General features: G+C 35.8%; 1 protein-coding gene across 7 annotated transcripts in view; it reads right to left on the reverse strand.

Moving 5' to 3' along the window:
* The window catches only part of RGS7 (regulator of G protein signaling 7), a 502,597-nt gene that overhangs the window by 64,976 nt on the left and 410,219 nt on the right, over positions 1–27,402 (reverse strand). For all 7 annotated transcript variants that reach the window (XM_054694910.1, XM_054694912.1, XM_054694913.1 and 4 more), the window contains 3 exons: positions 22,285–22,349; positions 21,019–21,095; positions 20,833–20,914 (listed from right to left, as the gene is read on the reverse strand). In XM_054694910.1, the coding sequence (XP_054550885.1) occupies positions 20,833–20,914; positions 21,019–21,095; positions 22,285–22,349 (224 nt within the window). The remainder of the gene's footprint in view (positions 1–20,832; positions 20,915–21,018; positions 21,096–22,284; positions 22,350–27,402) is intronic.

The raw sequence follows: 27,402 nt of genomic DNA on the forward strand, positions 1-27,402 counted from the left end.
CCTCCCAACCTGTTTTCCTTTATTATTAATATGTTACATTAATGTGCCTTATCTGTTATAATTGATAAGCCAGTATTGATGCATTGTTACTAATTGAAGTCCATAGATAAAATTAGGGTTCACTCTATATAAGTTCTATGACTTTTGACAAATATATGACATGTATGCATCATTACATCATGTTGCAGAATAGTTTAGCTGCCCTGAAATTTTCCTATTCTCTACTTATTTATTCCTCTATCTCCTCCTCAACTTCTAATAAACTGCTACTATTTTTTCCTGGCACTATAATTTTGCCTTTTTCCAAAATGTATAATGTTGGAATAGCATAGCAAATACCCATTTCAAATTGATTTCTTCAATGTAGCACTATGCAATTAAGGTTCCTCCACGTCTTTTTGTGTCTTAATTGCGTCTTTCTTTCTTTCCTTTTTTTAAAGATTTATTTTACTTATTTATGCATACAAGAACTGGAGTGTAGGACTGAGGTGGGGTGAGAATATTCACCAGAGACAGAGTGAGGAGCAGAACATGTGGATCTACTGAATACACTGCTGAGGGATGCAGTAGGCGAGGCAGGAGAGGTCTGCTGCACCATGTGGATAGCTCCCTGGCTAGGGATGCCAGGGATTGAACTCATGCCACAGTGGGTGACCATAGCTTGATAGTACTACAAGGGAGGCACAAATTTTTTATGTCTTCCAATTGCTGAAAGATATTTCACTGAATGTATGCATCACCTTTTTATAAAAGGTTTATTTTATTTATTTATTTTTTTAAAGATTTATATATTTATGCAAGCACTGGGGTATAGGCCAGAGGCACGGAAGGGTGAGAGAATTCACCAGAGACAGAGGAGGGAGCAGAATAGGCAGAAGGACTGCCTGTACACTGCTGAGGGGAGCAGTGGGCGAGAAAGAAGAGGTCTGCCTCGCCATGTGGAATCTCCCTGGCCGGCCATGAATCTCATCAGTGCTGTAGAAGCTGTGGACAGCTTCATGGTGCAGGCACTCAACCCACTGCGCCACCGGGGAGGCCCATATGTATCACATTTTCTTAGTGAAGAATACCTTGGTTGTTTCCAAGTTTTAACTATTATGAATAGCCAGTGATATCCAAGTTTTGTGGGGAAATAAGCTTTCCTCTCACTTGAGTAAACAGCAACTAGTGTGAAGTATTATATGTTAACAATATGTTTAGTTTTGTAGGAACCATTAAACAGTATTCCAAACTGGCAGTACTGTAACAGGGTGGTCCCCAGGAAAAGAGGAGGCTCCAGGTTACCTTCCCCACCCAAAGGAGAGTGGAGCTAAGCAGGGAGGAGAATAAGCTGGAGAAGGAAGGAAGAAGGATGGAGAGCCAGAAGGAGACCTGGAGGAGCCACATGGAGTGGAGAGACACATGAAGAAGCTGCACTTGCTTCTTGGTCCTGGGCTGGTTGGAACAGATGTGGGTGAGAGACCTGTGGGGAGGTTAACAATGGCAGCTTTTATCTTGATTTTTTGTTCTTTTTCTCCCAGGCTTGTCTGACTGTTTCTGACCGTTTTCTATGGGTCCCCACTGGAAAGTGCTTTAGACTGTGGCAAGCTTTCAGGCCTTTCTTTGGGCCAATCCTCTTTCGGTGGACTTTTACCTGTGAGGGGATGGGTAACTTTGGGTGCTTGATAAAACCATATATTCTGTCTTTTCTGTATTGCACAATAATTGTATTAAAATTCCTTTCCATTAAAGGTCATATATGTTTTATCTTGCTGCTGCAAATGGAAGAATCTATTTAGAGCAAGCAGGGTTGGGGGTCTGGGGTGCCCCTCTCACTGCCCAGTAACAGACTATTTTCCATTTCCTCCAGCAATGACAGCTATTGTTCTTCCAAGTCCTCACCAGCATTTGTTGTTGTCATCAGTACTTCAGATTTTAGTTATTTTAATATAGTGCAGTAGTAACTCATTGGGCTTCTGGCATTTTTTTAATAGCATTATATAAGTTTCCTGTGTACAACATTATAATAATTTTATATGTTTATTTGTTATATTGTGATATCCACCCTGATGATTCTTTCCTTCCACCATCATTGATACCTTATTCCCCTTACACTTTGTTGATCACCACTTTGTTCTCATGGTGTAAGAGTGTGCAATTGTTTTTTGTTTCTTTTTTTACATTTCATGTATACAGGTTTTTTTGTTTTGTTTTGAGATCTGTATATACTACACTATGATCACCACACAGTCTAAATTCCATCCACCATGGAACTCCACCATGGAGTTCCTTTTTGTAACTACCATTCTGTTATTAGAATCTGAGGGTTTGTTTTTATTCTGTTTTCTAATTCATTTGCTTTGAGTGAAATTATATTGTATTTGTCTTTCTTCATCTGACTTATTTCATTTAGTAAATACTCGCAAGTTCCACCTACATGGCAAATGGCAAGATTTTATCATTTTGTATAGCCAGGTAATATTCCATGGTGTATATATACCATATCTTTATCCACTCATCTCTGTGTGGGCACATAAATATTTCTAACTCTTGGTAATAGTAAATGGAGCTGTGGTATAGATAAGGGGTACATAAACTGTTTGAATTAGTGTTTTTGTATTTTTCTCAGGTAAATGCCAGGAAGTGTGATAACTGGATTGTATGCAATTTCATTTTTTAATTTTTGTGAGGAAACTCAATGTTGCTTTCCACAATAATTGAGCCAATTTACATTCAGACCAACTTTTGTTTCATTGTTAATTTAATTCAATATGCAGATGGCTTTTAGTTTGGTGTAGACATCCCTGAAGCCAATGTCGCAGCGTATTTTGCCTATGTTTTCTTCTACATATTTTATAGTTTCAGTTCTTATTTCCAATATTTAATCCATTCTGAGTTATTTTTTTACATATGGTGTGTGATAGTGTTTATGATTCGTTCTGTTGTATATGACTGTCCAGTTTCCCTAAAACCATTTGTTGAAGAGAGTTTCTATAGTTTATAATTTTCTCTCTTTTATTATAGTGTGGTATGATCTGTACTCTCAATTCTATTCCATTGTCCACTGTGTCCATTTCTCCCCCACATTACACTACTGTTTTGATCACTACAGTTTGGTATTACAGTTTGATGTCTGGGAGTGTGATGCTACTGTTTTTTTCTGTCCAAATTTCTTTGGCTATTAGGGTCTTTGTGGTTTCATATGGATTTCAGTAGAATAAACATTATTTCTTTAAATAATAATATTGATACTTTGATATGGATTGCATTGAAATTGTATATTACTTAGAGTAATATGGCTATTTCAACAATTTTAGTTCTTTCAACCCATAATTAGGGTTATCATTACTTTGTGTCTTCTTCAATTTCTTCTAGCAATGGCTCACAGTTTTCATTGTACAGGTCTTTCACCACTTATGTTTAATCACAGGTATTTAATATATTTCATTCACTAGTAAATAGGATGGTTTTCTTGATTGCTTTCTCTTCTATTTCATTGTTTATATATATAGGAATGATTTGGATTTTTGTAAATTAATTTTTAATGTGTCACTTTACTGTAATGAAACACTGTTTTTGATAGTTTTTTAATGAAGTATTTGGGGTTTTGATTGTATAATATCATGTCCTCACAAATAGTGATAATTTTACTTCTCTTCAAAATTGGATTTCTTTATATCTTTCTCATCCTACTTGCTCTAGGTGGGGCTTTCAATAGAAAGTTAAATAGTAGTGGTGAAAGTAGATATATGTTTGTTGTGTCTGATCTTAAAGAAAGAGTTTTCAATTTTCCTTCTGATTGTTAGTTATGGCTTTTTCATGTATGGCCTTTATATATTAAATTGTATTACTTCTATCCAACTTTTTGAGTGCTTATATCATAAACTGATATTGAATCTTGTCAAATGCATTGTCTGTATTATTGATATAATCAGATGAATTTTCAAAAGATTTCTTTTTATTTATTTATGCATACAAGAACTGGGGTATAAGCCAGAGGTATGGGGTGGTGGTGGTGAGAGGATTCACCAGAGACAGAATGGAGAGCACAGCAGACAGATTTATTGTAATACATTTCTGAGTGTAGCCACGGGCAAGACAGGAGAGGTCTGCTGTGCCATGTCGGTTACTCCCTGGCCAGGGATCAAATTCATGCTGCAGTGGCTGGCTATATCTTGATAGTGCTGAGAGTTAACCCCATGTGCCACCAGGGAGGTCCTGATAATATAATGTTTATCTTTCCTTTCATCGATAAGTAAGTTACATTAATTGATTTATTGATGTTGAACTATCCTTGCATTCTTGGAATAAATTCCATTGATCATGATGTACTATCTTTTTTTTTTTTTTTTTTTTTTAGAGGCATGCTTTATTTATTTATTTTATTTGTTTGTTTGTTTTGTTTATACATGCACTGGGTACAGTCAGAAGCGCGGGAGGGTGAGAGAATTCACCAGAGCCAGAGCGGGGAGCAGAGCAGGCAGAAGGACCGAAGTACACTGCTGAGGGGAGCAGCGGGCGGCAGGAGAGGTCTGCGCGCCATGTGGGATCCTCCTCCGGTGGCCAGGAAGCAGCCGGGGATCGAAATGATGTACTATCTTTTTAATGTATTGTTGAATTTGATTTGCTAAGACTTTGTTTAGAATGTTTGCACCTATGTTCATCAGGGGTGTTGTTCTGGAGTTATCTTTCGTTGTGATGTCCTTATCTATTTTTATTGTCAGAGTAATGTTGCCTCATAAAATGTTTCTGAAAGCATTCTTCTTCCTCAATTTTTTGAAAAGTTTGAAAGGGGACTCCCTGGTGGCACAGGGGTTAAGTCCCAGATCTATCAAGCTTATCACCAGCCACTACAGTATGAGTTCTATCCCTGGCCAGGGAGCTAACTCACATGGTTTCAATGATTTTTTTGATAGCCCTCCTCCCCCACCATTTCATTTATACTTTTATTGTCATTTTTATTTTTTTCATTTATTTCTGCTCTGTTTTTTTAATTAATTCCAACTTCCTACTGAGTTTTGATTTGGTTTGTTCTTCTTTCTCTACTTCTTTAAGTTATAAGTTATAATATTTCTTGTTTATTGATATAGGCCCATATTGCTATATAATTCCTTCAGTTTTTTTTTTTTCAGTTGTTGTTGTTCAACAATAGATTCTAGTAGTTCATATCATTTTTGTTTGACTCCATGCATTTAATTTTTTTTTCTTTATTGCCTCATTAACTCAGTGGTCTTTCAGTGGTATATTTTTCAGTGTCCACATTAGAATTTTTTGTTCCTGCTTTCATCTGGGGCTGATTTCTACTTTCATACCATGTGATTAGAGAAAATACTTGATATGATTTCTATCTTCATTTATTAAAAGTTGTTTTGTGACTCAAGATATGGTCTATCTTGGAAAATAATCACTATTCACTTGAGAAAATGTATACCCTGCTTTATGGGGGCACTGTCTCCTATAAATGTGGCCTAATTCATTATTTTAGGGTACCTTTTCCTTGTTGATTATCTATTTGGCCAGTCTATTGAGTGGTGAGGGGTTATTTATATAGTTCCTTACTACTATTGCCATAATGGCAATGTCTATTTTGTGTAGGATGACATTTGCCTATGTATTTTGATACCCCATTATTTGTTGCAGTGTTTTATATACATGATACTTCAAGACAGAGTGGGGAACAGAGCAGGCAGACTCACTGAAATACACTCTGAGTGGAGCAGCAGGTGAGTCCAGAGAGGTCTGCTGCACCATGTGGGTAGCTCCCTGGACGGGGATCGGACTCATAATGCCGTGACTGCAGATAGCTTCATAGGTTGCATCTTAACTCCTTGTGCCACCACAGAGGACCTTATGTATCATGCTTTTGGTTTTGCAAATAGTTATTACCAAATTAATGTCATTTAGGTTGTCTCATATGCTTGAAGTTTTATAGTTTTTCATTTTATACTTAGGGCAATAATTTGTTCTGAAAGTAAATTTCATACAGAGAGACAGACAAACTTATTTCACCAGACTGTTCCATTATTATATTTTTGATGAAAAATATAGGATTAAAGTACTTTGTTCTGTCTTTATGGTTTGTGTATAGGAGGAAGAGAGATAACAGATCTTCCAAATGTAAAATAAACCCTCTTTGACCTCCGTGCTTTCTCTGAATAACTATCCCTGCCTCAGGGCTTCAGTTGTTACTTTTAAGTTGATGCATTTCAAAGTTAATTCTATAACCCCAAATTTGCTGCAATTTTGTCCCATATCTACAACTATTGACAAGATTTGTCTCTATCTAGATGTTATGTCATCACACCAAAGTTTCCTAAAACAAATTCACTACTCCAAATCTGCAACCTACTTTTAGAAACAAGTCTTTTGCAAATTCCATGTTTATAAAATTTCCCAATTATTCATACTAGATATCAATCTGTGTCCTACGTAATGCTACATTTCATATAGTATAGATTTTGCTCTTCAAATGATCATGTTCTGAAAAATAGTAAAACAAGTTCTCTGAAATTGGCATCAATAAACCTACTACAAAATGCTCATATATAACTGGAAGTAATTACTAGAGTAAGCAGGTAAGAGAAAAAAAATAAAATCATATCATGTGCCCAGAATAAACCCCTGTATTTATAGTTAGCTAACACTGAAAATGTATTAAAAATTACTCAATGAAGAAAAGGATGGTAAGAATGAAATTGGATTTCTTTTTCACCATTTCACAAAATAACATGAAATGTTTAAAGATTTAAAAGGTCTGAAGTCATAAATTTTTAGATGAAAATGAGAAAAAACTTCTATCATTAATGTTGGCAACATTTTTTTTTTTAGTTTGACACTGAAATCACAAGGAACAAAAACAAAAATAAACTAGTAGTACCAAAGCAATGAAATTATCAACCAAAGTGAAAAGGCAACCTACAGAATGGGAAAAAAATATGCAAAACTTATATCTGTTAAAGGTTTAAAATTAAAAAATAAAATACAAACAACTCCTATAACTCAATAGCAAAAGAAAACAAATAATCTAATTTAAGAATGTCAAATTATATGAGCAAAATATTTCCAAGGAAAATATTCAAATGGTCAACATGTATGGGGGCTTCCCTGGTGGTGCAAGAAGTTAAGCACTGCGCTGTGAAGCTATCCACAGCCTCTGCAGCACAAGTTCCATCCCTGCCAGAAAGGTGACCCACATGGGTCAGCAGACATCTCCTGTCTCGCCCTCTGCTCCTACAATCTGCCTGTTCTGTTCCCCACTCTGTCTCTGGTGAATCCTCTCACCCTCCCCCAGCACTTCTGGCCTATACCCCAGTTATTTTATGTGTAAATAAATAAATTAAAAATAAACAGGTACTTGGAAAGATGCTCAACATCATTATCTTAAGGGAAATGCAAACTGAATTAATGATGAGGTATCACGCCACAGCTGCTAGAGTAGCTCTTATCATAAAAATAATTGTGAAGGGGGCCTCCCTGGTGGAACAAGGGGTTAAGATGCAGCACTATGAAGCTATTCACAGCCACTGCAACACGAGTTTGATCCCCGGCCAGGGAGCTACCCACATGGCACAGCAGACCTCTCCTGACTCGCCCGCTGCTCTCCAGCAGTGTATTTCAGTCGATCTGTCGGTTCTGTTCCCCATCTTACCTCTGGTGAATCATATCACCTCCACACCTCTGGCCTGCACCCCAGTTCTTATATGCATAAATAAATAAATCTTTAAAAAATAATATTTGTGAATGAAAAAAGAGAACACTGTATACTATTGGTGGAATATAAATTGCTACACAAACATGGAAATGGTATGAAGATTACTCAACAAATTAAAAACAGACCTATTACAGGCTTCAACAAGTCCAATTCCACTTCTCTGTATATATTCAAGGAAATGAAACAATTATCTCAAAGAGCTATCTGCAGCTACTTGTTCACTTGTAACATTATTTACAATAGCCAAGACTTTGGAAGAATCTAAGTATATACCAACAGATGAAGTATAAAGATAAAAATATGGTAATATATGAATATATGAATATTTATATGCATATATTATAGTGGAACATTACTCAGCCATAAAGAGAAGAAAATCCTGCTATCTGTGATAGCATAACTGAATCTTATAACTGAACATTATGCTAAGTGAAATAATCATAAATGAAACAAATACTGCATAATTTCAGTTATATGTAGAGTTTCTCATAGAAACAGACCAAAGCAGAGGGTGAATAGTGGAAGAAATAGGTGAACAAATTTAAAAGGTACAAACTCCAGTTATAAGTTAGTTTTGATCATGACTATGACCTTAGCAGGAAGATTTTAAGATAATTCTCCAAATACTGGATGGTGTCACCTTCGTGTGGAATATAAAGAAACCAAAGTGTCAGATAAAACCAAGCCAATAGTAAACCCTAGAAATGTGACTGTAGAATTGGAGCTACCAGAGGGAGAAGAGACAAGGGAGGGGTATGGGTGAGTGCTAGAAGGGAGGCAGCACAATGGACTAAGTGGAGGACTGTGAATGTCTTGATGGTGGTACAAATCCTGAAAGGTGTGATCCTATATCTGTAAATCATATAGAGCATTGTAAGCCAATGTTGCCCCAATTAAAAAAAAATATTTATGGTACAAATAAAATGCAATGTAACTTACAAAAATTATAATAATGTGAAGTGATGGATATGTTAATTAAATGTGACAATCATTTTACAATACTGGATACATGTATTAAATAGTGTACACCTTATGCTTGTATGCAGTTATGTTAATTTTACCTCAATGAAGTTGGAAAAATAATTTAAAATGACAATTTCAATTAATCACTTCTGCCATCTAAGGTTGACATGATATTTAGATAGTTTTGATTAAAATAAGTATGTATATTGAGATTTTGTTCTTCAAACATAACATGTCAGTCATTTAGTAACCAACATGGAATATATGAATAAATGTCACTCAGCTTTACTTGGTAACATTTTCAAAATATGAATTACACTTTGGAGGTTCTCTTATTTTCAGGGTTACTAATGTCTTCAATAATTTCACAAATTTTGGGGGGTGGTTCTTGTTTATACACTGTGCCCCTTCCACATTCACCTCTTCAACTGAAACTTAATCACATTTTGTAAAAAAAAATATATATATGCTATCTAGAACCTGGCACAAAACTTGAAAGCTGTATCTTTTTCAGCACTGTGATAGGCAGAATTTGTATCTCTATGTAATTAGTTGCTAAAGTTGTAGCAATACAGATTAAGAATACATTACCCTTTGAAGGGGCTTTATGAAGTTATTGAAATATTAAGTATACAAATCAACCCAAATCCCAAATAATCTCTGACATTTACTGCAATTTAGTATTTCTCTTGAGTTTTTGGTAATATATGGAGTCTTTGATAACTAAAAAGTCATTTTTAATGTCTTAATGTCATTGTTTTGCAGTAAACATGGCCATGCTTAGAGAAATTTATATCATAAAGATATTAAGTACAATATAATGATTATATCATTTGAAGAGACTGCATGATTTTTTAAAAAGTAAAATCATATATTACACATATTTTCTACAAGTCTAAGTATAAATTCATGTAATATAGCTTACATTAACTTTATTTTAGGTACTCCTTAAGGATTCTTTTTTTTTTTTTTGAGATTTCTCTTCCTCTATTATTTCTGGCTCATTTTTTCCAACATATTTTTGATAAAATAAAAATCAGAGTCAAATCAAATTAAATCAAAGCAAACCAAACAAAATGCAATGTAGCAGACAGCCTTTACTTCCATTAGTAAAAGTTTTATAAGAATTACAGTTTTCTGCTACAAATTTATTGAAATATCTAGCAGTCGACTTGTGAAAGAGGAAGTAATAAAAACAAAATTCAACAAATAGTTCTTCAAGGATAACTCCATTTCTAGATTTTAATAGCAAGGATACTTTACATATTGATAAAGTTAATTGTGCCAGGGAAATATAATTACATAACTTAAGAATCTTTCAGGGCCTCCCCTGGTGGCGCAGCAGTTGAGCAGGCTGCAAGGCTGCCCACAGCCCCTGCAGTGCCAGTTTGATCCCTGGCCTCCCACATGGTGCCACAGACCTCTCCTGCTGCGCCCGCTGCTCCCCTCAGCAGTGTATTTTGTCAGTCTGCCTGTTCTGTTCCCCGCTCTGGTTCTGGTGAATTCTCTCACCCTCCCGCGCTTCTGACTGTACCCAGTGTTTGTATAAATAAATAAATAAATCTTAAAAAATTAATCTTTCAATTAAACTATGCTATTAATCTGTGAAATTTGAGTAAGAAGTTTCAATTTTAATGGAATTATCAATCTCCACACTTTAAAAATTTGCAGTTACTTCATATTTTTAAAATTACTCTTTCAAAACCCTAAAAAATAACAAAACAAGGACACACTTTTTATGTACTAATTTTGTAAACAAGATAAATTTATATCTAATATACTTTATAACCTTCTTAAAATAATAAAATATATAGGCTATAGAAATTATATTATTTAAATTTAGGAGATAGTAGTTACGGAGGCAACACTATTGGAACTGCTCTTTGGGATGTATATTGTCTAGCCATCCTGGACATGGATGATTTTCACTTGATAGTGGGTTCCCCATGTCAGTATTAACCTACAATGTCATAAATATGTCCTGAAGTCTGGGATTTTGAAAATAGCAAAAGGAATTAGAAAAGAATTTTCAAAAGCCCTCTATAAAACACAAAAGTACAATATGCTTATAACAAGACACTTATAAGTAAAAATAGCTATATCATATATGAAATATTACTATCTAATCAGATGGATACAATTGGGAGCTAGTTATTTTTGCAGCTTCTTTCTTGATGAAAGCCACATTACTCCCTATTTACTTTATGAAACAGACTATGGAGTAGGAGGTACACTGGTTGCACACGTTCACCATTACTTCTCTGTGTTTTTCTTTGTTTTGATAATGGTCATTTCCACAGCTGTGAAGTGGTATCTCCTAGTGGTTTCAATTTGCATTTCCTTTGTGATAAGTGATAATGAGCATTTTTTCATATGTCTGATGGCCATCTGCCTCTCTTCTTTGGAGAAGTGCCAATTTAGCTCATTTGTCCATTTTTTGACTGGGTTGTTTATTTTATTTTTGTTGAGTCCATAAGTGCTCTTTGTAAATATTCTACAAAGATTATCGGATGTATGGTGTGCAAATATTTTCTCCCATTCACTAGGGCAGCTCTTTGTTTGGGCCATGGTCTCTTTCACTAACAATGAAACAATATAAATATATATCTGTAGGGTAAATGATTTTTAGGCTTTTCTGCCTCCCTCCATTAGGACTGCAAGCCTGATGGCCCGCACTTGTATCTTGTTACATCGTCCTAGTCAGTTGTATTGTTTACTTCTGTGGGCTATAGCTGCAGCATTTATATTTTCCAAGAGAAGCAGAGGCAAGGGAGAGAGAATGTCAGAGCACAGTAAAGAGTGAAGATTTGCTGGGGGCTGAGAGGCCTGCTGGCCTCCTGGACCCCCGGCACCCCTGCCTGCCATGTACTTGGTTGCTGCACTACATGGACAAGCTCAATAGAAGCCTGAGAAAGCTATTGAGGGCTCCGGGACTCTCCTTCACCTGTCTGCTCGGATCTGAGAGAACCAGCTCTGTGCCTTCCTGGTGCAATAACATCAGTTAAGGGAAAATACATTAGATGCGATATATTTGTAAGATTGAATCTAGAGCTCTGTTTTAAAGAATGAACTAGATCTGTATAAAAATGGCTAGATACAGGGCCTGCCTGGTGGCGCAGGTGGTTGAGCGCTGCACTGTGAAGCTGTCCGCGGCCTCTGCAGCGCAGGTTCAATCCTGGCCTGTGAGAATCCCACATGGCACAGCAGACCTCTTCTGCCACACCAGCTGCTCCCCTCAGCAGTGTATTTTGTCAATCTGCCTGTTCTGTTTCCCACTGTGTCTCTAGTGAATCCTCTCACCCTCCCGCACATCTGGCCTGTACCCCAGTTCTTATATAAAAATCAATAAAAAAATGGCCAGATACAGAAACATAACACTAAATATGTAAGTTTTAGCAGAATTCACATGGCCTGAGATCATCTCTCTTTTTCTGGATCTTCAAAGAAGCAGTCACCAAAAGAAGATAAAACATTCAAGAAAGAAAACTGGTAAATGTTGGAGGAATCATCTTACTGTTTTGGAACTGAGTGAAGGGGTAGGGGAGAATTTTGCAGAGAAGGCACAGGGAAGGGATCTTCCCTGCTGTCTTTCAAGAAGTTTCAGCAAAGCTACCAGGGAATCTTTGAGTCAAAGCCAGCAGACATGTGTCTCAGACTTGGTCTCTCAGTGCCCCTCACTTGCAGTCACTGGGGAGGCACAGGCTGTGGAAGGCATGGCCTCAGCAGACCCTCCACTGTGGATGGCACAATGCTAAACTTGGAGCTCTTATGGAATGAAGTCCGTGACACATCTTCTTGTGACTGTCATGTCATTGTTGAAACAATGGATCACACTGATTTTATCAAATGCACCAAATATATTTATTGAAGAGGCTTTCATTCCCCCCATTATATACTCTTTGATTTGTTCACAGTTTAACAGTTTATATGTGTGAGATTATCTATGGTTTCTTTTCTTTCCCATTTTTTGTGTGTAGAAGAATGAGGGTGTAGGCCAGAGGTATGGCAGGGGGTGAGAAGAATCACTAGAGAAACTGGGGAGCAGAACAGGTAGATTTACTGAAATGCACTGCTAAGGGGAGCAGTGAGTGAGACAGGAGAGGTCTGCTGCACCATGTGTGGGTTAGCAACCTTGTCAGGGATCGAACTCCCATCATAGTGGTGATAGCACTGGCACTTAATCCCTAGGTCACCAGGGAGGCCCTATTTCTGGACTTAATTCTACTCCATTGATCTGGTTTTCTATTTTTATTCCCAAAACATACTGTGTTTATTATTATAAACTTACAGTACTATGATGACTGGCAGCATGATATCCACTTTCTTTTTTTGGTTGTTTTAATTTTAATTAATTTATTATATATTTTTACATAATTTTTCATTTTTGTACAATGTATGCATTTTCATCTTGGTTATAGTCCCTGTGAAATTCCCTGTACCCATTCACCCATGAACTATCACCATGGTCCCTTGTGCTCTTCCCACCCTGTTTTGATCATTCCACTTAATTTGTGTCAAGATTGCTTTGGCTATTTGGGAATCTTTTCTATTAAAATTTTGATGGGAGTTACATTCAATCTATATAATCATTCACGTAGGATGAACATTTTAAGAATATTAATTCTTTCAATCCATGAGCATGGAATATTTTCCCATGCCTTGTGTCTTCTATTTATTTCTGCAATGTCATATTTTTCATTGACTAGTTCTTGCACCTCCTTTGTTAGGTTTATTTTTAGAAATATAATCCTTTTCGATGCTACTGTAAATGGGATTGTGATGATACTATAAATGGGATTGTTTAATTGATTTTTTTGCTATTGATTTTTGCATATTGATTTTGTAGGCTGACATTTTACTATTCTTTCTCATTTTTTTATTGGAATATTTTAGGGTTTTCTATGTATATTATTATGTCATCTTCAAATATGATGGCTTTACTTCTTTTCTAACTTTGATTCCTTTTATATCTGTCCCGTGTTTAATTGCTCTAGCTAGGCTTCCAATACTATGTTGAACAGTATTGGTGAGAGTGGACATCCATTTTGTACACTTGTTTTTAGAAGAAAAGCTTTCAGTTTCTTAATATTAAGTTCTGTGGTATCATCATTTGATTTTTATTTTTCCTTTTATTTATGTGGTGAATGACACTGGTTGATATATATGTGTGATAAATATATACATATATATATATATATATATATATATATATATATGAATATATAGCCATCCTTGCATCACTTGAATAAATCCAACATGGTCATAAAGTATGATACCTTTCATGTGCTATTGAATTTAGTGTGATAAGATTTTGTTGAGGATTTTTGCATTTGACCTGGAAGTTTCTTTTATTGTGATGCTATTGTCTGCTTTTAGAATCAGAATGTTGTTGGCTTCATACAAAGTATTTTGGAGCATTCCCTCTTCTTTGGTTTTATTTTTGTGTCATTTCATTTCATTTTATTATTATTATTATTTTTGAAGAGCTTGAAAAGTATAGGGATTAACTTGTCCTTAAAGGTTTGGTAGAATTCACTAGTGAAAAATCCTGGTTATGGAATTTGTTTAGATCAGCTCAGGTCTTCTATTCTGCCTAACTCAGTCTTTAAAGGTTGTATGCTTCCATGAATTTGTCTATTTCTTCCAGATTTTCAAATTTGTTAGCATAAAGACATTCAAAGTGGTCTCCGATGGTCCTCTGTATTTCGGAGATGTCTCTTTTATCTTCTTTTACATTTGATTCTATTCTAGAATTTTTCCAATTTTTTTTCTTAGCCAATCTAGCTAAATTTCATTTATGTATATTCTATTTTTCCAAAGAATCCATTTTTGGTTTCATTGATCTTTTTAAAACTTGTTACTTCTATTTTGTTTATTTGCTCTGTAACTTTGATTATTTCATGTCTTTGTTTCTTGATATTGGACTGTATTGCTATATAATTACCCCAATACAGACTTTGTTGCATCCATATTCTGGTAGGAGAGCCTTGATTTTTTTGTATCAGATATATTTTAATTTCCTTGTTCATTTCCTCATTAACCAATAGTCATCAAATATTCAGTCTCCAAATATTAGAGGTATATTCCAGCTTTCAATTTGTGGTTGATTTCTCATTTGGTGCCATTTTTTTCTTTCTTTTCATCAGAGTAGGTGTGTGATATGATTTTGAACTTCATGAATTTATTAACATTTGTTTTATGATCCAACATGGGGTTTATCTTGAAGAATGTTCCATGTGCACTTGGGGGAATGTGCACTCAGATTTTTCAGGGTGTTGTGGCCTATTAATACATATTAGAACCACATGGTCTAATTTCTTTTTAAGGCTATTATTTCTCTGTTGATTTTTTGTCTGGTTAATTAGTCCATTCATGTAGGTTGAGTGTTGAAGTCCCCTGTTACAATGTCTGTTTTTAGATTTGTTAATATAAGCCAAATATTTAATTATTTTTTGAAAAGTTTTTGTCTATTATTTCCTGTGTAGGTTCTCTGCTCCCCGCTCACTCTTGCCATTTTTAGATACCCATTATCCTTATGTGACTTTCTCAATGGTGTCAAGAGTCCTCAAATCACCTCTTAATTGCATATAATTTCTCTCTCTTCTTTCACCTGTGTCCTTAGTATATTATTATCTTCAAAGTCACAGTTCATATTTACATAGGTCTCTAGATTCCTAGATCTCATTTGTTGAATACTTTACGTCCAGAATTTCTGTTATTTTCTTACTTAAAGCTTCAGTTTCTATCTTCTGTTCATTGATTTTATTTTTGAGCACATTAATTTGCTTTTGTAAATTTTGTTGCATCTCTTTGATTAGCTTTTTTGAATTCTCTTGTATTACTTTGTCTTGTTCTTTTGTATTATTTTGACTTATTCTGAATTCTCTTCTATCTCTTTGAGTTTCTTTGTTATAGCATTTCTGACATTATCTTCTATCCTTCTGTGTTTGGATTCAGAAGAGTTGTTCTTATGAAGACATATTCTTTTGAAATCTCATATTTCCATATAAAGTTTTCCCATTTTGCTAACTGAGGTCTCCCAAATATTTGACATTTTTAATATCTTTACAGTAAGTTAAGGGTTTAAACTCTTACTTGTCCCCCAGGTGACACTGTGGTTTTGTTTGATTTTATTGATTGATTAATTGATTGTTTTCCTTTGTTGGCTTCTGTACATACTCATGCCTATTTTTGTGGTTGTTGAATCAGTAGGATCGTGGAGAAATTTGGAGTGGTCCAGATATTTATGTGAATGAAATGGGGTGGAGATGATTTATGTTTGTGGTACTCCCCAGACCTCTACTATACAGGGTCTGGGATAAGTAAGACCTCTACTATACAGGGTAAGTATACTATAAGTAAGACCTCTACTATACTATATAAGACCTCTACTATACAGGGTCTGGGATAAGACTTGGTTGTCTCTGTATTCTCACTGTACCTTACAAAGTAACCACTAGTCCTAATGTATGTGAAGGGGGAGAGCAGATCACAATGCCTGTCCTGTTTTTATCTTTACTTCTGACCCAGCTTGTGAGGAGCAACCAGCTCCTCCACAAAGTTTTCTCCTCTTTCAAAGGAGTATGCTGCCACACAACCTCCACTCCCTCTAATCCAGGGCCTTTGAATAGGCCAACAGTCCTGCCACCAATATCCATAATCTAGATGACCATACTCAGGTTTGAGTCTCCACTTACCTCTTATTCAATGAAGAGTGAATCTGTTCATTATCAACACTGTTGAAGTCTGCACTATTCTCTAATGTCCAAATGGTAATCAATCCAGTTCCTTTCAATGGGAATAGCTCTCCAAATAGTGCCCTACATCTCACTATTCTAAGACTAAGACTACTTCTTGTCTTTTTTTTTTTTTATTTTGGCTTTTTATCAGTGACACTGATAGTGTCACTGGTGGGGATACTTTCAGATTCTGTACTAGGTGTTCACTGGAGACTGTAGGATATTGCTGCAGTGAGTGGGACTGCTTCCAGGTCCTTTCCCAGGGCTTGCTGTTGTCTGCTGAGATTTACTAATGGTGGGTTGTTTTTAGGTCCCAGCCCAGTTGAGTTCTACTGAGGCCAATCATGGTTAAGCTGCATCCAGCTGTGGCTCCAGACTTTCTGGGGTCTGCCAGGTCAGAGTTGATTGCCAGTTCCACTCTGTCACCTGAGGGCCCCACCACACTCTATGGGGTCACCAAACCCACCTGAGTTACTAGGATAACCTATTCTCTTGCTCTCTGGGGCCTGCTTCATCTATCATTTGCTCCTAGTATATGCTGTAATCATGTTTTCACTTCAGAAGTTAGTGTCTTTGCTCTGTTGCAATCTAGCTCTACTCACTCTGTTCTCTGCCATCTTGCTGCTCTCTCTTATATTTTCAATTTATAATTTTAATTCTCAGAAAAGCATAATTGTCTAAGATGGGCATAATAAATTACACTGTCAGGTTTATCAGACCATACACAATCTGTTCCTAGACCTCACTTCTTTTTAGTCATTGGTGACATGACTAAAACTGGAGAGTACACAGCTTAAGAGTTTCCTGGACAATGAGACGTCTTACTTGTGAGCTTTGGTATGCAATGAAATGTCCTAAACATCCTAAATTAAACTTCTGTCTGGTATTACCTGACATACATTGTGGCATTCTAGTTTGTTGTAATAATAATAATTTGGTGTCAATACAGGAGTTAGATATACATCTAAAAGGGATCACCATTTTAAATAACATTTAAATTTTATAGCATAATTACTAAAAGACAAAAGTAGTCTGTCATGATTGCCACTGTCAGAATAAGATTTAAGCAGAAATTCAGCTCATGTAAAATAACTATTATTTTTTATCCATGGTATACAAGATTTCAAATCTAAATATGCTGACATTAGATTCATTATGACAAGTACAGAGCCAATGTCTAGGAATAAGCACAAAAAGCGCAGCCATCCTCAGAAACTTGCAATATTGTTATTTCTCCTATTCTGCTTTTTTTTGAGTAGTTTATTATGTTAAAAAAAAAAACAACTCTTCTTGGCATCGCTTAGTTGACACTGTAGTCGCTAAATAGAGATATAGCTTATATATTTTGCTGAGGAAGCAGCCATTAAAAAATCTTCTAGGAGTGCTTACTATTAATGTCCCTGTCAACATAATTATCCTTGTCAATCAACCCTCCTTAAGAATCCAGGCCAAGATACAAGGTAGTGACTATGTGGCAGACATGGTCTAGAGACAAATGTCAACTCTTTACAGTGAGCCAAGGTCTACTTAAAAATGTTTAAGCTAAAAATTAAAGATCAACATGCCCAACATGAAGTTGTATTGTAAGAAAAATAAATAGTTAAGAGTAACATTCAGTTAGGTGAATGCCATTCTCACATACAAATCGAAGCTTTGTTTATTTTCTTCTAGAAAATAAGCAAATAAGCAATGCCCAAGTGTTAAATAACATGTTCAAGTTATATAAAGACCTGCATAATTATATATATATATATATATATGTTAAATTAAAGATATTAAGCCAATGATTTCATTCTCCACATGCAAACTAAACAGAACCCTAGTTAAAAGTGCAGCAGGACACCTCTTGGGGAATACTCATATGTTCTTCATTTGTGGGAAGACACAGAGAATCAGCATCTAATTCAAACCAGACAGAGCATGAAACAACTGGGATAGTTTCTGACTCCAACAGGGCACACAGAAGGCAGGGTATTGGCTGATCAATTCTTAGCCAATAGAGTAAGGGAGTGCATTGAAGTGGCATTGATTTACATGAGCAAGAACATTAGCATATGCTATAGAATGCATGTGGGTAATCCAAGAGAACCTGAATAAAGTGAGTCCTCTGGTAGACTGGAGGATTTGGGCCATCAAAATCCTGAATGAGGGCCTCCCTGGTGGAGCAAGGGGTTAAGACCCAACCTGTGAAGCTGTCCACAGCCTCTGCAGCATGAGTGCCATCTCCCACAGCCAGGGAGCTACCCATATGGCATAGCAGACCGGACTTGCCTGCTGCTCCCCTCAGCAGTGTACTTCGGTCAATCTGCCTGTTCTGTTTCCCACTCTGTCTCTGGTGAATCCTCTCACCCTCCACACCTCTGGCCTGTACCCCAGCTCTTATATGCATAAATAAGTAAATCTTTTAAAAAAAAATCCTGAATGACACTATCAAGGGACACCAGATGTTGAGGGACACAAAACAGATGAACATGGGAATCTAATGTATTTTCTGATGTCTGGATGTTGCTTAAAATAAACAAACATGGAAAAAATTGTACTTCATATCCTTGCAATACCTATTCCTTTGACTTTATAATCCTCCTTCACCATAAGTAATAAAACTCATGGTGAACTTTGAGTAAGAAAGCCAGTTAAGAGTTTATCCTTTTTTACCTCTGAATAGTATTCCATTGTGTACATATACCCCATGTACCTAAATACTATTATTTCAAGAATTCAAAAGAGAAAAATATTCAGTACAGAATCTTTAATATGTAGAATAACAATTGCATTATTACCTAAAATTGAAACATTTGGAATCTTTCTATTTTGACTTAGCCTCAGTTACTTGAAATACATGTATTAGTTAATACATTTTAATGTAGTCTCATCAAACATGATGTCTCATGACGTAAACTTCCTATTTATTCTAACATTTATGTAAATATTTGCTAATGATTGTATTTAAAGAGGCATATAGGAGATTAAGACATAACATAAAGTAAAAATATATGCTCATAAATGCTTAACATCATTTTTAAATTCTTTACACAAAGTTTTCTGATATAAATCAAGAACATTCATTTGTTACTCTTAGACATATGGCTTCGCATTATAATGAAAGAAAATCAACTAAGATTTTGAATGTAGGTACAATGGCCAGATACATCAATAAAAGTATAAACAGATTTGAATTTGAACCTCCTAAAATACTGGCCCATCAAAGTTGACAGCAAAATCAATTGATGAATTAGTTTGTAAAACAGGGTGGAAAATAAGGGAGGAACACCATTTTGACTTTTATTATAAATTCAGGAAAAATTAGGTAGCCATGCAAAACTGCTTTGTTGCATTATTTTTTTCTTTCAAGTATAAAAAGGTATCAACTACAAAGTACACATAACACTAATTTGAAAGAAAACCTACATTCCTCTGTTACTGCAGCACTACTTACAATAGCCAAGATATGGAAACAATCTAAATTCCCAAAAACAGATAAACAGACCAAAAATATATGGTATATATATACTATGGAAAAATACTCAGCAATCAAAAAAGATAAAATCATTCCATTTGAGGCAACATGAATGGATCTGGAAAGGATTATAATAAACAAAATAAATCTGAAGGAGAGAGATAAATATTGGATGGTTTCGCTTATATGTGGAATATATATATATTAAAAAAAGGTCAGACAAAGACAAACCTTGAAAGCTGGCCATAGATATGAGGCATCTAAGAGGGTATGGGGAGGGGCAGGTAGAGAGGGAAGGGTGTAAACAGGAAGGGGAAGAGCACATTAAACTATGACTAAAGCTACAAGAGGGGGATGTGGTGAGGTGGGAGCAAAAAGGAGAGGGGGGCCCAATGGAGAATTATTGGGGCTTTAGTGGTGGGTGTGATGAAATCACATACATTTATAGAGGTGTAAACCTATACCCCTAAGACAAATACTGTGAGTTAAATCAACATTGTCTTAAAAAAAAGACCCATCAAATGTTAAGGTTACTTATAGACCCATAATTTATATACAGATTGTAGGTTAAGCACCTTAATTCAATCTAATAAGGAGAAATACTGTCACAATTGGAATTAATCAGCCCTTTAGACATTATGAGTTGTATTCTATTTCCACACCACACAAATCAAACTAAAATACTTAGGAAATACTAAAAATAATATAAAATAAAAACATAACAAAAACTTAGGGAAAAAGTATCAAACCCCTCAATAAGTAATGAATAAATAATGCATTTGTAGAAAAAATGCAGTTTTATAAACTATATATAACACTGTTGAACTGTGGTTATTCCTACACAAAAGCAGCCCTTTTTTCTTAATTAAATTACCACTATTTGGGGGAAAGAAATGGGATTACTACATTCTTCCTTCTCTTTCTTAGGGCATCCCACACTTTTCAAAGGCTTGAGATTATGAATTTGAGACAACATTGCTTACCACAGGTCTATGTACATCCCAGAATGCTCTCTCTTGGCTATCAAGGATCTTCCTTTCAATTTTGTCTCTTTTTTTATCCACTCTGTCAACATAGTGATAATAAATAAAAAGTAGTGTTAATTGTATTGTCTCTGGAAAAAAAAAGCCACAATTGGACAATCCTCCAAAAGACTCACAAGGACTCACTTTGCTTGTGCTTCTGCTTGCATAAAAATGAACTCCCATTTCCGGGCAAATGCTCTCTGAAGCCTGGCCAGGCTCTCCTGAAAAATATAACATTGGTGTTCATTTTCACCATTCCCTTCTAGGTTTATCCACTACACATGTTTGTTAAAAAACAAACAAACAAAAAAAAAAAGGATAGTATTTTAAAGTACTATTTGTTCTCTGGTTCCGAATCATGATGTCATGCTCACTGAATGCAACTAATCCTCATATTAACAGTCATAGAAGAACAGGAAAACCAAACACATCTACATTAGTAGATTTTAAAATCTACGAATACTTTAGAAAATACAACTAAAAATCCAAAACTCTAAGGCTACCTTGCATAAAAAACAAGTGTTCAGAAATAATCCTTGGATTTTTCTGTGCTCAATTTATGCAGGAATATAAAAGTAAATAATTTTCTACTATTGATTCAGTCTTTCCAGTTCCTGATAATCATGTAAACTTTTGGCAGCCTACTACAATTTCTAGACAGTGTTTCATATTCAGTAAATTACAGCAAAGCAACTGTCTGAGCAAATTACATCAAATTAATTTTGTCTGTTCTGATGACCAAGCTCAAGTTTTCATAAAAACGATTTTCCCACTGTAATTGCTTTTTTGAGTATATTCACTATTTACAGTATACATCTAATTTTTTTCCCACTTAAGTCAATTTTAGCAAATAAGATGCTTCTTCCTTTATACTCTGAGGTTGTATAATTAGAATCTCAATATCTTCATTGTGAATGATGAGAGGAAGTCAGGGATTTATTCAGTCATTATATTGCCTGTTCCCTGGAAATCTGATACTTAAAATCCATGAGTGTTGAAGTTAAGAGTGCCAGAAATGATCACAGGACTTATTCTTTTTTTTTTTTTTTTTAGAGGCATGCTTTATTTATTTATTTATTTTATTTGTTCGTTTGTTTTGTTTATACATGCACTGGGTACAGTCAGAAGATCGGGAGGGTGAGAGAATTCACCAGAGCCAGAGCGGGGAGCAGAGCAGGCAGAAGGACTGAAGTACACTGCTGAGGGGAGCAGCGGGCGGCAGGAGAGGTCTGCACGCCATGTGGGACCCTCCTCCGGTGGCCGGGGAGCAGCCGGGGATCGAACCAGTGCTGCAGAGGCTGAGTGCAGCTTCGTAACCCAGCGCTCAACCGCTGCGCCACCGGGGAGGCCCACAGGACTTATTCTTGTTCATTGTGTAACTTTCATTGCCAGAAAGTCCTTCATACTTACAGCTTCATAGTCTGCTAATTCCAGCCTTGCTTTATTTTGCATTGTTCTCTTACAGAGGTAAACAGCTGAAAGGGAAAAAAAAAAATCAATCGTTTCCAACCTGGTTATTTACACCAAGGCACTATATATATGATGATGATGTATATATCATTATAAATCAGGACATACTAATCTGTGCCACTTCTTTCCCAAATTATAATTTCTATTTTTATCTTTTTTCGGACAAAAATAAGTAATTTATTGATGAAATTGAATCGTGATATTTATGGTGTTAAAAGGTAACGCACATGTTTAAAAAGTTTGTAGTCTTTTTTTTTTTTTTTAAGAAATATTTGTCATACTATTAGCTCCCTCAAAAATAAGGCAAAATCTCTCCTTTTAAGAAACAAAGCGGGGCCTCCCTGGTGGCGCAGCAGGTTGAGCGCCGCACTGTGAAGCTGTCTGCAGCCTCTGCAGTGCGAGTTCAATCACGGCCAGCCAGGGAGGATCCCACATGGAGCTACAGACCTCTCCTGTCTCGCCCGCTGCTCCCCTCAGCAGTGTATTTCTTCAGTCTGCCTGTTCTGTTCCCTGATCTGTCTCCGGTGAATCCTCTCACCCTCCCGTGCATCTGGCCTTTACCCCGGTTCTTGTATAAAAATAAATAAATCTTTAAAAAAAAAATAAAAGACACAAAATGAACTAAAATTCTAGATAGGGGCCTCCCAGGTGGCGCAGCAGGTTGAGCGCCGCACTGTGGAGCTGTCTGAAGCCTCTGCAGTGCGGGTTCAATCCCCGCCGGCTGGCAAGAGTCCCACATGATGTGGCAGACATCTCCTGTCGTGCCCGCTGCCCTCAGCAGTGTATTTCTGTTGTCTGCCTGTTCTGCTCCCTGCTCTGTCTCTGGTGAATCCTCTCACCCTCCCGCCCCTCTGGCCTATACCCCAGTTCTTGTATAAAAACAAAAAAAAAAATTAAAAACAAAAACAAAAACAAAACTCTAGATAGACAAATAATGTCATTGCATGGAATGGGAATCATTGGCATACTTAATTATTTTGTGTTTTATCAAGTAAAAGACTCTTGTAATGTAAACTGAAGACTTCTTGGTTTATTTCACTTCTTTGCTTTATTTCACTCCTTTGTCAATTATTAATCAATTGTTTTGTCATCAGGAATGAGGAGACTATAATATCTTACCTAACTGCAGTATGACTACCTTCCACTATATGTTCCTGAATCTTGGTCTCCCAGCTACCACAGACAGTCCACATGAGCAGCAGGGGTGACAAGGTGAGTGTGCATGGTCACAGGAACACTGTCATCATGTACTCACACTTCTTCATTTATTTCAGAAATATTAGCCATGGTCAATGCAACATTAAGACATTCAAAACTTTTTGGTACACTCACAATTTCTAGACGATTTTTGTCATTTTCTCATATATATATCATATTTGAGTCTCATGAATTCAAGAACAATCACAGATTCTAGATACTGAGTCAATCCTTTGGCTAAACACTGTCAAAGATCTTTTTAGTAAGACTAGCTCTGAAGGCTGCCTTACAAGAACACCTTTTCAGTAAGCCATACTACCCTTGTTTTTGTTAATGAATTCCTGCTGATATTTGTGAGGCACTATCTTATAAAACCTCAGATCACAGAAAACAATTTTTGCCCTCAAAAATTTCCTGTATGAACATTGTGACAAAGGAGAAAGCAAACCATGGAATGATGTTAATATTGCTATAAACACTAAGAACCCAGCATATGCTCTTAGAACACATCTTTTTATAATGCACAAAGGTAATAATATTTTTCTAATAATATCAGTAATTTGAATAGTAACTTTTCAAATTACTGAGTTAAAAAATAGTAAAAGTTAAACTTCAAAAATAAAAGTGCTGTGATGTGTTAATTTTATATTTAGTCATAATTTACATTCACTCTTTAAAAATTCATACTGTAGAGGTCACTGTTACTTTTAACAAAATCTCTCTAATGTTCTTAGCAGATGGAATAAGAGATTGTAGAGTATATGCAATACCTCTGAGGCTGTCTCTTTGCAAAATGAAGGTTGATTCTTCTAAAATATCTAATTAAATCATTTCATTCTTCCTATAGAATGACCTTTAATCAAATTTCAAGCCCCAGCTAAGTGCTACATCTAGCAGTCTTCTTGCATATCTCCTCCTGCATCAGCTGCTACTACTTTATTGATTATGTCACCTAATATTTGTCCTTTTCAAAATTAGGACCCTTTTGGGAAACATATTTCTAACATTACTAAGTAAACTAATGAATAAAAACAAGAGCAAGATGAGTTCATTTTTTTTAGGTTACTTCACTAAGAAGTAATGTATCCATTAATAAAGAAGTTCTTTTTCTTTTTCATTTTTTTTTTCTTCAGAGAATTGTCTCACCTATTGTGGGCCTAAAGTCTTTATTTTTACAGAATTTTTTTTTTCATTTTCAGAATATTTTTTTCTTTTTTCCCCACTTCGTCAAATGACGGGTTCCCATACCCCATCTGTCACTTCCCAACCCCTCCACCCTTTCCCCCTATTCCCTCTAGTAACCTTATCGTCTTCTTGCTAAGTTTAACTTTTTATTTCATATAGTATTCACCTATAATTGTTTTTTTTTGGGGGGGGGGTATTTAGAATCCACAAATGAGTGAAACCGTTTGAAATCTTTCACTTTTTGAATGATTTCACTCAACATAAACATCTCAAGGTCCATCCTTTTTGTCTCAAATGTCACTATTTATCTTTCTTCACATCTGTGTAATATACAATTGAATATATGCCCCTAACATTATCTATCCATTCATCTGTGGAAGAGCACTTGGTTTGGTTCCATGATTTGGCAATTGTAAATAGTGCGGCTATATACTAGGTATAGATAGATCTCTTCGTAATAGGAATTTCATGTTAAGTTTTTCATGTTATTTGCATATATACCTAATAATGGTATGGGTAGGTTATGTGGAATTTCCATTTTTATTTTCTGGAGAAATCTCCATACTGTTTTCCACAGGGGCTGTGCAGGCTTGCATTCCCACCAACAGCAGATGAGAGTTTTGTTTTGTTTTTTTCCCACGGAAACCTCACCAATGTACTAATTTGGTACTTTTTTATATGGGCCATTCTAACAGGGCTGAGGTGGTAACTCAGTGTGGTTTTGATTCGCATTTCTCTTATAATAAGTGATGTTATATGTCATATATAGTGACCTATATGTCTATAGGTCATCTGAAAGTTCTCAGAGAAGTGTCTATTGAGGTTCTTTGCCCATTTTTTAATTGGATCTTTTGTTCCTTGTCAGAAGCATGGTATGCAAATAGTTTTTTTTTCCCATTTTGTAGGTTGCTTTTTTTGTTTTTATGATGGTTTCTTCTGAGTTACAAAAACTTTTAAGTTTGATATAATCTCACTTTTATTTTTTTCTTTTGTTTCCTTTGCTGCTGGGGTTGTATTCCTAACTGCATCTTTGTGGCAGATGTCTTAATGTATGTCCCCTTTTATTTTCTTTGAAGTGGTTTATGGTTTTAGTTCAATGCCCAAGTCTTAAATCCATTTTTAGTGAATTTTCATTTATGATATTCAACATGGGACTTGCTTTATTTCCTGAATTGCCTAAATAGCAGGTTGATGGTGGCAAACTCCATTAGCTTCTGTTTGTCTGTAAAAAGCCCTTACTGCTCCTTCATACCTAACTGATGACTTTGCATGTTAGAGAATTTTTGACTGACAGTTCTTGTGTTTTGGGATTGTGAACATTTTCTTCCACTCTCTTCTTGCTTGGAGAGTATCTGTACTGAAATCTGGGAAATTCCTAATTTGAAAGCCCTAATGTTTTCTTTATTTTTTTATTTTTGATCATTTGCCAATGATGTGTCCTGTGTGTATGTCTTTTTGTATCTAAAAATTTAGGTGATTTCTCTGCTTGCTGGACTTCTGTATTTACATCATTCTGTAGCTTTGGAATGTTCCCATTTATCATTATTACTTTTTGAAAAAGGTTTCTTAGTCCTATTTCTTTTTCTTCCCCTTCTGGTAGTTCAATCATTCATAAGTTCCCTCTTCTAATTCAATGCTATCTTTCTTGTAGAGTTTGCTCATTATCTTTCTGTTTTGACACTTTCTCTCCTAGATGTGAAATTTGTTTGAGTCTTCTTCAGCTGAAATTCTTTTCTTCTGCCCTTTTCATTCTATTCAAAGCACCATCTAAGTTTGACTACATTTCATTTAGAATCTCTTTTTGTGATCTTTTTAGATATTCGATCGCTTTAGTGAAGAGCTCTCTTCACAGATCTTGTGTCTGCCTTTGATTGGCTTCCCAGTATCTCGTTTAACATTTTTAATATTGTTAGGAAGTCATTTCTCAGTTAGGTTCTCTATTTCTGTCTCCTTTATACTTGTCCTGCAACATCTGTCCCTCTCATATTGCTTTTTCATTTTGTGTTGAGATGTTCCTTCCTTCCTAGACATGCATATTTCCTTATTTCTTGCTATTTATGTACGAATATGTGGTTGGAGTACTGGGGATTTATCTTTGTCCTCTTCTGATCTTACCTTGGTGCCAAGTGGAAGAAGGTGGTTAGTCTAGGGCTTTACCACTCGCTTTTGGTTTGAGGAGTGACATCTGTCACCTCTACTTCTTGTTTTATTCCACAATAAGCTGTGTTCTGCGCTTAGGTTGTCTACTTCCCCTGCACCTCCCTGTTGTTCCTTTCTTCTGGGGGATGGGGTATTCATTATCCATGAATTTTGGGTCTCCCAGTGGGAAAAACAATATTCATATCCTGGAACTCACACTCTAGGAATATTTTTCATCTAGTTCAAAAGCAGCGCTGTGTGTGCAGTGGCACACACGTGCCTACTGATCACCAAGCCCTCCCACAATGGCTTTTGGCGTTCCACACTGCCTCGGCTACCACTTCTACATGGTTAGGAAGTATATGTGCCTGTTCATGAATTTATGTTCTTAAGCTATATTTAAACATTTTTAATGGAGTGCTGTAGTTGTTTTCATATGAACAAATGTTGTTTGTAATAAATAATATTCCATGATACTTTCATATTGAGATGTACTGTAATTTATTTAAATAACCCTGCATTGTTGAAGCATGGATG

The sequence above is a fragment of the Talpa occidentalis genome, unplaced genomic scaffold, assembly GCF_014898055.3.
Source record: "Talpa occidentalis isolate TD23 unplaced genomic scaffold, MPIMG_talOcc4v2.1 talOcc4.14, whole genome shotgun sequence".
Classification (NCBI taxonomy): Eukaryota; Metazoa; Chordata; class Mammalia; order Eulipotyphla; family Talpidae; genus Talpa; species Talpa occidentalis.